Here is a 16,285-nt window from a genome sequence, read left to right as displayed (position 1 = left end):
ATATTTATACACACACACATAACAAAACAAGTATTTTAGCCTTTTTAAAGAGAAATGTTATTATTCTTTCACATCTGCGTTGGTAGGGAGAAAACAAAAAAATCATTGGGGGTGAGGAGAGTGGCAAAATGAGCTTAAAAAATAAAAGCTTCATTTCCCTGTATTAATGAATTTCATCCCTATTTTAAAAATGAACAGTCACTTCAAACACCACACATGACAAAGTAAAAACCAGACATGGAGCATGCAGGCAGGAGTCCTTGTGGTATGGAACAGCAGAGTTTTATAGCCCAGAGTCCTTCAAACCCCTTCACACATATTGTTCCACCTAGCACAGGAATATTTGGGGCTCCAGCACGCTCCACTTGCAGCTGACACTTACCAGCAATTTTCAGTTTTAAATATCAAGCGTTTGAGCAGTGTGAGCCTGGACTGTGAAAATATTAATATTCATTGCTGATACGATGAGCCTTGAGCACACAGGCTGTCCAAACACTCACATATGTTTAGGTAACCAGAATATTTATCTAATAAACCCTTTACTGGTTAGGTTTGTATTTTCCTACCCCAAACCAGCTGCAGTTCCAGCCCCTGATATTGCCACTAAACCACAGAGAAATAGGAATTTTCTTCCTAATCATCTCAACATACAAAGTGTTTAGATAAAAGGAATAGCAATTATAGATATTAAAACCACTGCTTTTTTATAGAGGGTTTTTTTTTTTTGATTAATCGTTTTCCAGCTGTTTTTGCTAAAAATTGGTCATTACTATCATAGACAACCTCAGTACCAAGAAGAACATGTTCAGGGTTATCAAACAGGACAAGTAACAAAGGTAGAACAAGGGAAGTAACTTCAGTCACACCTTGAGTTTAAAAGAAAACAAACAGAAAGTGTTTTATTAACACTTTTAAAATGTGTTACAAGCCCTTGAAGGCAGCAGTTTGACCTTGCAAGTCTTTACCACAATGATTAAACTCACTGTATGTTTTGGTATCATAACTCCACTTGCTCCAAGAGAGTCTCAACAACAATAAACTATGAAATAGGGGAAAGAAACAGGTCATTTCAGGACTGCTGAGAAACATTAGTTTCAAATTAGTTTTAAGAGATCCCTCATGTTTTCCATCACACCCTGTTTGCTGTGATGAGCAGGAGGAATTAGCACCCTCCTGTCCTGCATTCCTCGGAAAATAAATACAGCCCTACCCACAAGGAGTCTGAGTAGCCCTGACTGTTCATTTCAGCTTTACAGATGTAAGTATTTCACTTACAAGTCTGCATTGTACAGAAGAGTACAGTGCTTAAATCACTGTTAAACACACTGCAAAATTTTATGACAAAAAATGTTATGCCTTTAGTACATAGCTTACAAGTTTGAAGTTCTGTCTCAAAACAAATGAGGCCTCACCAAAGGCATAAAGTTTTTCTGAAAACATCTTTAATCTTCTCCAAGAGCTTTAAAAATACAGTGGACAGTGAGAAACTTTGATTTTCTAGGATTTTACACAAAAGGCCGGTAAAGGTGATGTGAATTATGGTTTAATTTTCACATATCCCTTTAAAAATCCTGACTAATCACCACATTATTTCACAGTCTCATTAACAGCAGAAAGGAGGTGGCAAGTCTACCTTTTTTTCTGAAATATATTCTCCCTCTGCATTTCTCTAATTGCACTAAGCCCTTGGGTTATTTTAAGTGTCTCTCCAAATTTTGCTTTCCTGCAGGACAGCTTGAGGAATGTCCACCTTAACAGCTCTCCTGCCTTCCAGCATCATCAGTTCCAGCAATTTTGTCAAAGCATGGCCAGTTTAGCCCAAAATGTTGGTAGCAGGGAAAAAATCACTGACTTTGCAATTTATTTAAATTGGCCATGACTTCTCTTAATTATGTGAATGTTGAACTGGAACCTCTCCCTGGTGCCCCCTTGCCTTTCACATTCAGCTCGTTGGTTGCACTGGTGTGGAATTTCTGGGAATATGAAGCTTTCATTTTCTGTGTACTGGGGACAGGGCAAAAATGTTGGCTTATCATTTCAAGTCAGTTCAGATGCATTGAGTTTAATGTATTTCAGAATTTATGGTGTTGGAAGTGTTTGCAGGAGAGGTAGAAACCACCTCTGCCACAGGTGCAGCCGCTCCAGGTTCAGACACGCCGGTCTAAAGGATCCCACAACCTACTCAGTATCAGCCCTGGTTTTCACCAAACTCTTAATTCTGTTATCTGGGCCAAATAAAAAATTAGAGAAATTAGAAGACACATGGGTAACAGTCTTTTTTTCCCCCTAAAATTGCAGGTGCCACTTTTTCTTAGTGCACGCATTTAACACTCGCTATTCCTCTGCTCAGAACCTTGCTGTGAACTCAGTTCTAGTGTAACACTTATCCCTTAAAGCAAATCTTTTGTTGATACATTTTAGTCCTTGTCAGACATCGTTTCTCCCACGACAGGCTGACATTTTGTGTCAGAGAGCAGGGAGCCCCAGCAGCATCACCAGCTACTCAGTCGGTGCATCTGCCAATCACTGCCATGGAGCTCCACACACATCCACGAGGATGGAGAGAGCATCTGCCCCTTGGCTCGGGAAGGAATAACACTTTCAAAGGACTTGGATAAAGCACTGCTCTGTCCAGCAGGTTCCTGGCATTCAGCAGCAGCTCAGGCTGTGAATTTAAGTCTGGCACGCATGGGACTGAAGCCCAGACCTTCTTTAGCCCAGGTGAAAGCTCCAACACCAGCTATTGTTTGCTCTTTAGCTGCTCCCTCTTTGTTGGCTTCTAAAGAAACACAACTCCAGCACATCTGGTTTGTCCCAGGACAAACAAGGCAGCCTCCTCCCACCCTCTGCCTTTTGCACCACGGAAGAGACCGAGCATGAAAATCCACCCCTTTCTGATTTTGGATCATTTCAGCTTCTAAGAGGAACAAAACACATACGTTGCCTGCCAGCCACACTGAGAATTTTGCCTCATAGATCAAATTCACCAAATGCAGCAAATACTTGTGAAAATCTGGCTGGAAAGAGGCGGGTGGGGAAAAAAAGAGTGGTTTAAATCATTGCTCCCACTGGAGGCAAGCCCACAGTGCGAGCTCACCAGTTATCTGTTCCATTTGGGGCTGCCAAAACTTCCAATGGCATCACTCCCAAGCAGAGGCACCACACGGAGGCTTTGCTCAGCTGGTGATGAGGTGAGAGCTCGGCAGCCAAAGGTGCCCTGGGGCAGGGAATTATATCATGGTACAGGCTGGGACACAGGAATGGAAAACACTAATTGTTAGAAACCTAATCATTCTCCTTTCCCCCCCCACCAAAAAAAGTCTCATTTGAATCTCCTGTTCTCCTCTGCTCTAATTATGTGGCTCTTGTTTGTAACCAACCTGGTGTCACACCCTCACAAACTTGTATTTCTGCATCTCCACTCCTTTTTCTTTCCTTTTCTTTTTTGATTTCCTCTAGTCTAATTTAAAGAAAAAAAAACACTTTATTCCTCCTGTGCACAGGACACAGGCTGCTGCTTTCAGTGGTGACATTTAAATCCACACTGTATTCCAGCATCCGGCCAGAGGAGTTGCAGAGGAAATCCTGCTGAGCCTGGGAGTACCAATTGCTGTGCAGGAAATGGCACAGTCCCCAGATCCCAGCCCTTGCAGGCAGCAGCTTCTCTACCACAGTCACAAAGTTAAGTCTGGACCAGCACTAGAGGTAGAGCCTAAAAGTTTTTCAGAAGGAGCATTGTGATTTTGAATTTGGGAAAGGCTGTGTATTTTTTGTCAGCTGCTGATCTCTCTTTGCTAACACTTGCCACTAAAAATTTAGGCAAACATTTAGCCCAGAAAATGCCTGACACATTTGAATCATTAGTTACCAAACCATTAGCTGCTAAAAGATGAAATCTCACTGAAGTAGGTGAAGCAAACTTCACTGTCAAGACAGCACACCACTTACAAACGCACCTACAAGCTAATGGAAACTTTTATCACTCACTGTAGAGTTTTGCATCTTACTGTAATTGTATTAGACCTTAACAGTGCAATTCTAGTAGAGGTTTAGATGGAGAGGAACCACAATTCAGATGCACACACACACATACACATGCCCTTTTTACCTCCTATCTCAGCAATTCCTTTCAATATTTGCTGTAGTCACCAGCACAAAAAGCTCCATCGTGGCATCACACAACAGCAGGGGAGGCAAAGTGCAAAGCTGTTTGTCAGCAACCAAAGGAATTTCCATTAGAAACTGAATAACTGGAAATTAAAAACTTCACATTTTACATCTCCACCTGCTCCACGGAGGCTACAATTATTTCCTTAATTATTGCCTAAATACATATGCAATTGCATCAAATCACGCTCTTCAAGTTAATGAGGCACAAGGTATTAAAATTGAGCTACCCTTGCCTTTCTGCCTCACATTAAGAGCAGTCCACTGTTACAATCACTGTTAATTAATTAATTCAGAACAGACAACAGGTAAGTCCAACAAAATGACTTTAGACATCAGGTGAGGTTACATGCACACAAAACACTTTACATGCTTTGTTTTTTTCTAGTTTGGCTGGTGCTGACGGTTCTCTGTGCCCAAAAGAACCATGATATCACATCTGCAGAGATCTTAAATCATTACAATCTCAGAGAGCTTTTAGATGTAACCACATCACTGCCTCACACAGTTATATTTAATTAAAATGATGAGCATACTCAGATATTTTTGCTACCATCTTCTAGGCAAACCTGAGCTATGTGTACAGGTAAAAAAGGCAAAATGCTGCTGGTTTTACTTGTTTCCACCAGAGGAAACCAAGGATTATGTTTAAAATATATGCCTGCAGGTAAGAACAGCTGTAAAATCACTTTCCACTTATTATCCATGTGTCAATCCCAGAATAAACAAGAGAAATTGTGGATTTATTGCTAAGAGTGAACAGCACCATTTTAATCTCCTTACTCCCATTTCCTTCGAGAGATCACCTGAACAGTTCAGGCTTCCCAGGAAACATTAATACAGTGGAACTGGTGCCATCCAGCAGAAAACAAACAAAAGAGCAGTTCACAGAATCCTTGAATGGTTTGGGTTGAAAGGGACCTTCAAGATCATCCAGTTCCCATCCCACATCATCTAGTTCTAACCCCAATTCAGAAAATCCAATTTATTCTCCGTGTAACAACACTTCTCTCACTGTTCTGCCTGGGGAGAACCAACGTGAAAATGTGGGAAGCAGGATACAAAATATAACAGCAGTTCTTATACCTTCCCTCAATTTTTGCAAGGATCCATTTGCCAGGATTTAGTGGATTGCTGCCAGGCAAGCAGCACTCAGCAAGCACATATGCCAAATTCCCCACCCCAGGGACACGGGGCCACCATAACCAGGAGAAAATCCCTTTGTTCCCTGTCAGTTTGACATTCCTCACCACTTGCAATGGCCAGAACGCCACCCAAAAATTTCCATCTGTTTTAAATCTATATTTTATTATTTTCAAATCTCTATTGAAGGAGATGAGCGACTGCATTTCTCCAGAGGGAGGATTATTTATGCAAAATATCCACATGAAACCAGATCTCGAACCAGAGGGAAGTATTTCTGCATCAGACTGGGAACTTCCACCAAAAAATGGTGTGTAGCACACCCAATGCTTAAACTACCAAGACAGCACCACTTACATCACAATTTCGGAACAAAGGTATCCAACAGGCATATCCTGTGGGCTAAAAATATTTTTAAAAATAACAAAGCTCTGCACAGCATGCTGAGTTCCAGGGGGTTAGACAGCTTCAGCTGTGCCAAGGAGTCTCTCTGAGCTGCTCAGGATTAAAGCTTCGGCTGCTCCATCCGACAGCGCCGATGACAACAGCAACGGGGAATGGCCGGGAAGGAACATCTGAGAAGAATCTCTCAGGTTTTTATGAGGTGCTTGTGTGTAAATTGGCTCTTGAAGAGTTGCTCCTGTCAGCTTCTACACTCGTGGGACACGGATGCTGCCACCTGACTCCAAGTAGGGACAGTAGGGTTAATGAATTAAGCTTTTAATTAAGTTTTCTTACAGACTACACCATCCAATTTTCCTCTTTTTCTTCCTCCAGAAAAACAGAACAAAAACCGTAAGGCAAATCAATTTGATCCTGTCATTAACTTGGTGGCAAAAAGCCTTTGAAAAAGGTTATTTGCCATCACATCCTCTCCTGTGAGCTCCTCAATGCTGCTGGAGCCATGGGATGTCAAGGAAAGGCACCAGAAAACTTCTCCCATGCAGGGATTGGAACCAGTTAAAGTGGCTGGAGGAAAACCCCCGTGTGGAAGTCGATAATTCTGTGAAGAAAGACACACAATAGGCAGGAAACCTCACATTTATCTGCATATTTGATTGCACTGAGGTTGGCATTCCATTGTGCTATTGACTTTTGCTGTTGCCCTGTTCTGCTGGGGGTGGGAGATGATGCAATGAATGCAGTAGGAAAAGTTGCCACCGTCGTGTCCTGAAGTTCCCAAATTCACGGAGGCAATGGATGGTGTTTTCCACCACACCAAGCTTATCATTTTTACATAGCACCAAACTGTCTCACATGATTTATGTCTCCAGAGTATGAAACTAAATTCTCACTGCATTATCAGCCACATTACATTTAAAAGGGTGATAACATTTTACATTTGAAATTAAGCAACTAATTAATTCCACATATTTTCCTGGCTGAACAATCCACTGTCCCATCTTGAGAGAATTAATCAATTCCCTCACTTCAGTTAAAAAGCAGATAAAAAATGATCGTTTCTAAAGGTTTACCTTAGCTTTAAGTTTTTAAAAATAAAGAATTTTTTTAAATTTGAACATCCATTCTATGCCTTAGCAATGCTTTCTGTTCTTAAACTGGAATTCAACCTTGATGAAATAACTCATTCACACCCTACAAATAATTTCATTTGAATTAACTGCTGACCACAAATCCAGGGAAGACAGAAAACTCCAGAGATGTGGCAGTCTTGCATTATGTCCTTGCAGTTTTAGTGGTGTATCTTCCCTTTAGGCCAAGGAGTGAGGATTTAAACTGAAAGAGGATAGACATGAAGAAGAGAGTCTTCCCTGTGAGGGCATGTCATGAACATTTAAAGCAGATAATACATCAGACCTGGTAGTTTCAAATATTGTATTGTATTATATTATATTATATTATATTATATTATATTATATTATATTAGTATGATATTTAGTGACTGCTTGCAAGTCTCAGTGTCTTTCTCCACATTAGTAAGCATCCTCTCCATTTTCCCAAAGTCAATGTATGGATAACTGATCTCTTATGCAAAGCTGAAATAGGATTTAATGAAGCTCCATTACTCAAGCTGCACATTTTCCTCAAGATGAAAAATGCCATGTACAATGCATTTTCCTGCATGTGAATAAGCCCATTAATATAGATTTTTGAACAGAGTGTTTCTACTCAGCAATTTTTGCCCTTTGGGAGGGAGAAGGGAAGAGAGAAGGGAGCAGACACTTCCCCTCACTCCCCCACATCATCTCCAGAAAGGAACTGGATCAGCTTTGTTAATGCTTTGGATTCAGAGCTGTTCTTAGCACAGAGGCACAATTGCCTTATGACAAATGTTTATGAAGCCTTTGCTGCCAGCCTTAAATCTGTTGTAATGCATTCTTCCCCGACTTTGATAGGAAATGATAACACAGAAAGTAATCAAAGCAATACAAATCTGGCAATATCAAAAATTGCTCTCACTTTCACACCTTATTTGCCTCTTTGAATAATTCCCCACCCTGAAGAAGCCCTTGTGAGGAATTAAATCTGGATGTACCACCAGGAGACATTAATCTCCAGACAGGTTCTGAAATGCAAATTCTTTTTGCTTAGCAGCAATACGTAAGCACCAGTGAAATCATCATTCAGAGGTACAAAAAGCTGATTTGCAGCCTCAGTCAGGTACCTGAAACACAACTTGGTGTGTTATTAGTTTTTAGTTTTCCTGCTGTTACCTTATAAAAATTCCAAATTTTACCAGACTTTGCTGAAAAAAATGTGTTAAGCAAGTCTACCTTTCCACTGTAGTTCTTGGAATTTCCCATTAATTCTGCCTTCTCCTACCTTTCTCTCTCACTTTCCACTATTACCCTTCAAAATGGATCCACTGGGCCTTGAATTCTCTGTGGAAACTCAAGGAGAGTTTTCTTCCAATCCTTGCCTCTGCTGCTTTCCCTCTCTCTGCTCAGACAATTAATAGATACCAAGTGCAGACACACTCCATAACTACTTTATATGAGGCTGTACAAGATCATTTTTTCCTGACTATTTCTCCTGCTCAGTCCTGAATCAGGTAAGGTACATTTTTTGAGAGCTTTACTGTTGCACTGCATAAACCCAATACCTTTAGGAAAAAAACTCAAAACAATACATAAATGAATCAACAACCTAAAAAACCAAAGGGGGGTGGGGAGGGGGAAGAGAAATAAAGGAAGGTTTTGATGGAACTGACATTTTCTAATGAGAAATCTGTTGTTAGAAAGTAGCAGGGGGGTTCCAAGTGGAATGATTTGGTATCTCTGAGGCAACACACAGCAGCTGCAGCTTCTCTCTTCTGCAGGAGCAGCCCTCTCCATTCACACCGAAATACAGAGACAAGGCTATGGATTTGTAGGCTAATGGTCACTCAAAGAACCTTGCAAAAAGCCAACTCTTCTCAGTGCAAATGGCCCCAGTAACCAGTGAGTCTGCTCTGCAGAGCTGCTCCTTGTCTCAGAGTATGGGCTCACAGCTTCTCTTGACAACTTTACCATCATCAGACTGCCCCAATCACATCCTGCCCAACTGTGAACTCCCTCCCCAAATTGTTCAACTGACACAGAAACTTTGCCTGAACCTCAGAACAAAGTCTAAGACCACAGAATAAAACAAACAGTTACCACATTTCTCTTCCTTTTTTACTTTGTTTTAATATTGTGCTACGTGAAACTCTGCCACTGCTTTACACATTTCAGAATTTTTCTCCTGCAATAAATGTGGTTTCCTTGAAAACAAAAAAACCCAAACCCAAGCTGTAACCAGACAGTCAGGAGAAAAGCAAAATAACTCTAGTATGCCACCAAAATTTCCTCAAGAAGACACCAAAAGCCAACTGTGGCTCTGTGTTTTAAAGGTCATCTTTTCTACCAGCAGTCAGCTCTATGTTCAAGGTATATTCTTCTTTAAGCAGGAGAAGAACCTGCTTAAAAATCGTGAATTCTCCCCAAATAAATAATCTAATTTCTCGTTTCCAGCAGCTTCAGTTCTACTCAGGTTCCAAAGTTACTGTTCAGAACAACAAATCTCTTTCCCCACTCACAAAAAAACCAGTGATACTCATGACTTCACCGCTCCCGAATTTTCTAGACCCATCCCATCTGAACAAAGTAAACGGCAATAAAAACCAATTCAGAAGTTAAATGGTGCCCTGAGAAGCTCTGTTTAGTGATCTGCTTCCCTCTTCCCCTCCAAAGCCTAAACCAAAAGTAACAATTAAATAAAACCTGGGAAGGTTTTGTAAAGAGATTGCAATCAAAAGGAAAAATTCTTACCTTGAAGCATCAAAGCTGTCATAGGATCCAACTGTGTAGTGTCTAAACAGCTTCTTTGTTCTATCTGTTCGTGTTTCTGCACAGAGAAAAGAGAACTTTCAATACTCCTGTATTTCTTAATCGAGTGCTGAAGTATTTGTTTATATTCCCTCACAGTGAATTAACGTTGTTTCGAGGCATTTTGGAAAAATAACATTGGCTTTGGAGATATTCTTTTATCACATCAGACACATCAAGTGAATAAGAGGAACTTCTCAGAGATCATGAATCACATCATTTACAGTTTTAAAGCTGCACTCACATTCTCAGTGGCAAAAACTTTTGCGTCCAATATTTGGTTCTTTTAGAGCTGAGAGGCAAAATATAAGAAGAAAAAAAGAAGAAAAACCTGCAACACGTTTCATAAAGGTTGGGAAAATAGCTGGAATATGCAAATCAATTTTTTTTTTGCCTAGCTACAGGTTGGTCCTCCAATGCAACCTCCTGAAGTTTGGCTAAAAGGCATCAAAAATCAGATGGAAAAGTTTCTGGTTTAGATTACGACCGCAGAAGTCTCATCTGCATAGCTGAGGGACTCTCCATTGAGGGGCAGCCTGACACCATCCCAACAGATTTTATTAATTCTCCAAGCCAGACACAGCCCTGAAGGCACAGCACCTCTGTGGCACAGCTTTTAAGGATGGTACAAATGGCTGAGAGATTGGTGTTGTCAAATGACCAAGGGCAAGCCTGCAGAGAGAAAAAGAACATCAGAGCAGGATGGAAGGGCTTTGAACAGGGCCAAGGAACAGGAGAAAGTCCTGGGAGGCAGACTTTGGGAGGAAGGGTGGGCAAGATGTATCTTTCCTTGCTTTAACCAGTGTACCCAACACATAACTGGATCATGCCCCCAGCTGGAGACATAAATACAAATATATCCAAAATTCCTGCTCCTGCTACACAAATTGCAGTCTGTTCCCCAACAAGCAACATTATTCTTTCATGCCATTCTAAAAATCAGGTTAATACCAAGAGACATAAACAGAAAAAACACAGAAAATCATAAACCTGGAGTCTACTTAGAGCTTCCCCCTGGCCTGTTTTCAGAAGTCCCTCAGAAATGATTAAAAGAAATAAATTATGATGAAGAATATTTTTAAATCTTAGAACAACTGCTTGAGCCATCAGGAGCCAGATGTTTCCCCTGCAGAATCTGTTTTCTATAGCATGATATTTCAGTGCTATAAGGAATACAAAGTGGGTAGGAGGGACACGAAGGCACAGCAAGACAGAGAGCTTTGTTCAGCTCCTCAGGACTGCAGAGCCAGCACTCCTCAGGTGCAGCTTGGATCTGCTCCCCGGCTCTGCCACCCCTCTGCCTCCCCCCACTCCTCTGTGTGCAGTCAGGGATTATTTGGGAAAACAAGAGCTTTGCAAGATGCTGAACTCGAGGCTCAGTGGCACTTTCCCAGGCTGCTGTGTTAAGTTCTCTAATTACCTTCTCTCCCTCACCTCTGACTCAGATTCCAGGCTGCACTATTACACAGCATAAGTACACACACTCAAGAGCAGGGGGGGAGGACCAGGAATCTGCCATCAGAATGGACTGGGGACTGAAAAAAGAGCAGGATTCCATTCTCTGATTTGACAAAAGAACACAAAGAACCCATAGGAAAATGCTGCTCTGAATTCAAGCCAAATATAGCACAGTAACAATATTATAGGTATATTAGCACCAAGGGGTTAGCTCCAGGTTTCCCTGCATTTGTACCCATTCTCATGTCCCAGGTTTTCTTAAGAGCAGCACTTTATCAAAATGCTTTGCAGCAAGCTAGGGCCAGCTAAGACTAACAACCCTATCATCATCTAAGAAGCTTTTACCCACGGAGTCTTTTCAGGATTTCTTCTTAAACCTTGTTGCAGACAGATTAGAAAGACCAGAAAGAAGATATGGACAAGAAGGTCTAGAAAAACATTATTTAGCAATTTCTATATTTTAATAAAGAGAATTATTTCAATAATACTGCATTCTTACTGAGAGGAACATGTCACCACAGATGAAAAGTCATTGCATTAAGTTGGATCAGTTTTTCTAAGAGGCAGTACAAAGCACCAGGGTTTGCAAAAATGGTCCTGTTTCCTCTACATTGACAGAAGAGAGGAACATTGAGATATCACTTGAAATTTCTAGATCTCTTGAGAAGCCCATATTTTACCAGAGTAAATACCATAAGAACACAACTGTTTTTTTCCTGATCCATTTTCCACTGAAGCCAGTGGAGCTGCAGCAAAAATAAGCTGTGTGCCCTGGGCAATAGTGGCAATCCAAATAATAAAGCCCCAGCTGTTTCTTTATTAGAATCATTTATTGTTGCAGACATCTCAGTGAGCAACAGGCTCAAACCCTGCCCTTCCAGAATCTAATTTATAGGGTTCAAAGAGGGTGAGAAAATGTAGGTCGAAAACATCTCCTCCTTTCTCTACCTCAGGAGTAGTAAGGGCTTTCCTCCAAATAAATGTAGGACTTCCTGTAGCTTCTCTGTCTCAGTCTTGTAAGTGACCACAGGACTCCAACAGAGCTTGCAGACACCATCAAAAGCTGAAAAATCACTGCCATGAAAAGCAGGAAATAAATTTTGGACTCTAATCCACATAGATGAGGCCACTCTTGCCCTGTTTCAGCCCACATAACAATTGTGGGCCTGTTCCAGCAGCCAGCCCAGTTCCCAGCCTGACACTCCTGCTTGGATTAGGCTGCTTGCATATTCGATACTCCTTTGGAAGAGTAAACAATTAAGGGGGGAAAAAAATCCCAAAGCAACTGTCTCCATTCCTTCTCTCCTCCCTGCTGCTCCTCGCAGGGCATTTCGGCGCCGTGTTTCCAAGGAAACCGCGCGGGAACGCTCCGCCAGCGGGGATGTTGTCAGAGGCCTGCCAGCACTCTAGGAAAGGTTCAGAGTCACCAACCTGTCCACAGGATGGAAACAAAGGAAATAGGAGTGGAACAGCAGAATTTGTGGTGTGACACTGGGAAGGCAACAGAGAGCAGCAGGCTCGCTCCAGGTACCACTGGTGGGTAGAGGTGGGTTTCATCCCCACACCAAAACATGCAGCTTTTCCTTCTTCCTTCCCTCTTCCCCAGTGGCAGCCCTGGGAGATGTTTCACTCATGCAACAGACATTTATAGGTGTTCTTCGCCAGAGCAGCTCAGGTGCAGCACCCAAAAGAGTGGCTGAGGTTAAGGCCTTCCCTCTGCACCTTGCCCTTCCTGAGAGAAAAACCCTTTCCCAACTATTTATGCTGAGGGTTAGACCAGAAGTTATTCAAAGCTGAGGAAAGCAGACTAATAATAAAATCAGCAGTTCACAATTCAAGGACATTTGTGCTGGTTTGCAACAAGACAGGGAGTTGTTATCCTGGGAGTTTTTCCTTAAATTGATCCAAATTTGGCCATAAGAAGAAGTGGAGAAAAAGTTCATGGGAGTGAAAACATCACTAAGAAGAGCGTGCATTTTTCTATCCCAAGTATATCCAAAATATTTGCCATACCAAATGCTGCTCCAGAAAATAATCACATTAAGAGATAAAAATATTCTTCATACCACAAACTGTGAAGTCTCAGTAAGTTATTCTACTTATTCCCTTTCCCCCTTAGAAAATGGGGACTCATCAAAACTGGAGTTTCTATTAAATATGGTACATTGAAATGGTGATAAGTAAGTTTTTTTCCAGCCTATTATACAATTGCTTATCATTATATTTCTTATTGCTTTCTTTGAGCATTTCATTTGAGCCACAGGAAAGATGAAGGTCAGGGATCCTCCTCCAAATCACACAGAGTAAGATTATGGATTCTAAAAAATGGACAAAAAATGGGACGAAGAAATAGAAATGGAATTTTTCCCTATTAACTGTTTGATCGTTGATTCTGATAAAGGGTTCTTAAAACTCATGAGAGTGAAATCTGCAAGTATGTACCACACAAGAATTCAGAAGAAACTACAATTATCTTTTTCATATCTTTGCAAATCTGAGGTGAAAATATCGATGCTTCATTTGAAGGGATAAACTGTGAGGATCAAGAGAAAAGAAACATATGATGAAGGCATTATAAATGAGAAATTAACGAAAACCTTTAATTCATGGTTCACTTTCTTCTGTTTCAGTTTGTGGAAGTTTTGGGGTTTCTTTAAGTCCCAGTGTTCAGTTGATGTGATGCTCTCAACCAATTTTTCTTTCCGTTAAAGCTGAGAAACAGCAAATCTTATGTGGTTTTTGAAGTTTTTCAGATTTGAGAATAAGCATAAAAATGTCTCAAGGACAGCTTGACTGGAATTGCAAAGCCTTGGATGTCGTCCTGCTTTTCCTTTCTTTTTTCCCCCCCCTACTAAATCTTGTTTTCAAAAAAAGAAAGGAAGACTGAGTGTTGATTCCCTCCTGCATCCTTAGAGGAAGATTAGCTGGAATACAGTGAATTAGTTTACCCACAAAGGATGCTGAAATGGCTGATCAATGGAGTGAATCAGCAAGTTTGTTTGCAAGAGAAACCTTAACAATTGAAATATGCAACCTGGACCTGCTGGAGAGGCAGTTATGGAAGAACAGCGTTTCCCATGTCATCAGTTTCCTCTTTAATTTAACAAAAAGCTCACTTACACCTGAAAAAAAACCCCAAACCTGCAAGTAGTTGTGGAAATACTTGCTTCTTTGTGTCCTAACAACTTTACCAGCCCTTTGTACAATTCGGGAGCTCTGCAGCTCTTCCCTCATATTTTCAAAACATGGTAATGGTCGCTTGATCTTTCCCTAAGTTCTCCTGTTGGGTTTCTGAGGGTCTCCATTCCCTCTGCCCTTCATTTCCAACCCATCTGTGGCAGCTTTGTGTCCATGGTCTCAGCTGCAGAGGATGCAGAGGATTAAACCACTCAGGGTCTGGGACAGGCACAGACACAGCTCTGGGCGATGTCATCAAAGGAAATTAAGTGGGAGAGGAAAGATTTTTTTTCCCTCTTTGCTTTACAGAGTAAAATGCATCTTAAAGCAAAAGAGTGAAGAGCTTGTAAAAAGCTGGATGTTGACCTCAGAGTTTCCAGCAACTGCACACGGTTTTGGTCCATTTGCACCTAGTTTGATCCTTGCTGAAATACCCAGTTTTTACCAAAGTCAGGCCAAAACGAAGCAACTTCAGTGCACTTTGCTTAACCTTTAATTGTGGCCTGCCAATATGTACATCTGCCTCATAAAAACCAGCTCTCCCTGTCGATCCCAAAGTGTTCCTGCACACATAAATAAAGGCGTCTTGTTTTTTAAATTCAGGGAGAACAAAGAAGTCTTGATGAGCTGCCTGCTGGCGCTATCATCTGTTGCAAATGTCATTTATCCTGAAGGTCAGGATGGTTTGTTCACTTACAGAGCTCAGGTGCTGTCATGTTCCAGGTCTTTGGAAGTGACTCAGGGTACGAGTGTTTTTAATCATAACACCTTATTTCACAGTTTTCATCCTCCCAGCAAATATTTCAAATATGTCCTGCAAATATCTGCGTTCTCACGGATAACCCAAATAAAAGGGCAGGTGCCAGGTGAAACCTGGCTTAATGACTTTGCCTTGACTCAGTGGCTTTGCCTTAAATCTAGGGAAATCCCATCAGAGGTTTGTGAAGGAACTCTGCGTTTGCTTGTGTGGCAGGAGCTGTGGTGTGCTCAGCACGACAGGGATTATTCCCACCTGAGACATGTTTACAGCCCCACAAAGACAGCCAACTGCTTTGGAGAAGGTCATTGTGCACTCTGAGTTGGAAAGAACAGATGGGGAATTATTTTGGGCTGAGTAAGTAAAAACAGGCCCTGGAAAGCCATTCTTCTGTTCAATTTCAAAAATCATTAATTTTCATGTACAGCAAGTTTCAACAAGAGTTATTATGGACTTTTATCATCAATGGTGATATGAATGTTTCCCCTCAATTTCCTCCCTTACAAGAAGCTCCATTCAAGTCTAAATCTTCACCAGCTGTACTCAGGATCAATGATCTGTCAAATTCTCTGCCTTCAATAATAGATAAAATTTTGAATATATAAGGAGCTGCTGAGCATGGAGATAACGTGGGAAGTTCCTAGAACCTCACGATCTTTTTCACCACAGCACTCCCTCTTTTCTTTTCCTCTGCCTTCATTGTGCACGTGGACTTCCCAGTCTGATTTTCACCGTGGATAAAACACGACCAAAACCCAACGTACAGAGGAATACTTTGCAACTTCCACTGCAAGGGCCTCAGAATAACTTCTAATTTAATGTTACACCTCCAGTCAGAGGGAACAAACAGCTCAGAGCAGGATGTTGCTAAGCAATGTGGTACCCAGGTTTACACAGGACCAGAGAGGGGAAGATGAAAGTGGAACAAGGATCTGTGGATGTGGGATGTGGATGTGGACAGTTCCCTGCTCACCAGGAAGAACTCCTGCCTGCCCACGCTGTTGCACGTGTCTAAAATAAAATGTTCAACTACAAATTCCAAAATACAAAAGGAAAGTTACTTAGAAACACCCCATCACTTTTAACAGGAGTACCAGACTTTATCAACTGAACTCGTGGTGCTGTATCAGAATATATGGAAATGGCTATGTGTAGATATCACAATAAAAAAATAACTTGTATAAAATACCAAAATCATTTCTAGATATGGCTGGAGATACTTTGCATTGATGACTGCTAAATAACAGAGGGTTCAGAGCCAGGCCACAGGATAACT

The 16,285-nt window shown here is 41.3% G+C and overlaps 1 protein-coding gene across 1 annotated transcript in view; it reads right to left on the bottom strand.

Moving 5' to 3' along the window:
• Positions 1-16,285, bottom strand: part of SHANK2 (SH3 and multiple ankyrin repeat domains 2) — a 266,104-nt gene that overhangs the window by 118,318 nt on the left and 131,501 nt on the right. The window contains exon 15 of the mRNA XM_069016388.1: positions 9,561-9,636. Within this exon, the coding sequence (XP_068872489.1) occupies positions 9,561-9,636 (76 nt within the window). The remainder of the gene's footprint in view (positions 1-9,560; positions 9,637-16,285) is intronic.

The sequence above is a fragment of the Aphelocoma coerulescens genome, chromosome 5 (genome assembly GCF_041296385.1).
Source record: "Aphelocoma coerulescens isolate FSJ_1873_10779 chromosome 5, UR_Acoe_1.0, whole genome shotgun sequence".
Classification (NCBI taxonomy): domain Eukaryota; kingdom Metazoa; phylum Chordata; class Aves; order Passeriformes; family Corvidae; genus Aphelocoma; species Aphelocoma coerulescens.
This window is presented reverse-complemented; position numbering and strand designations above follow the sequence as displayed.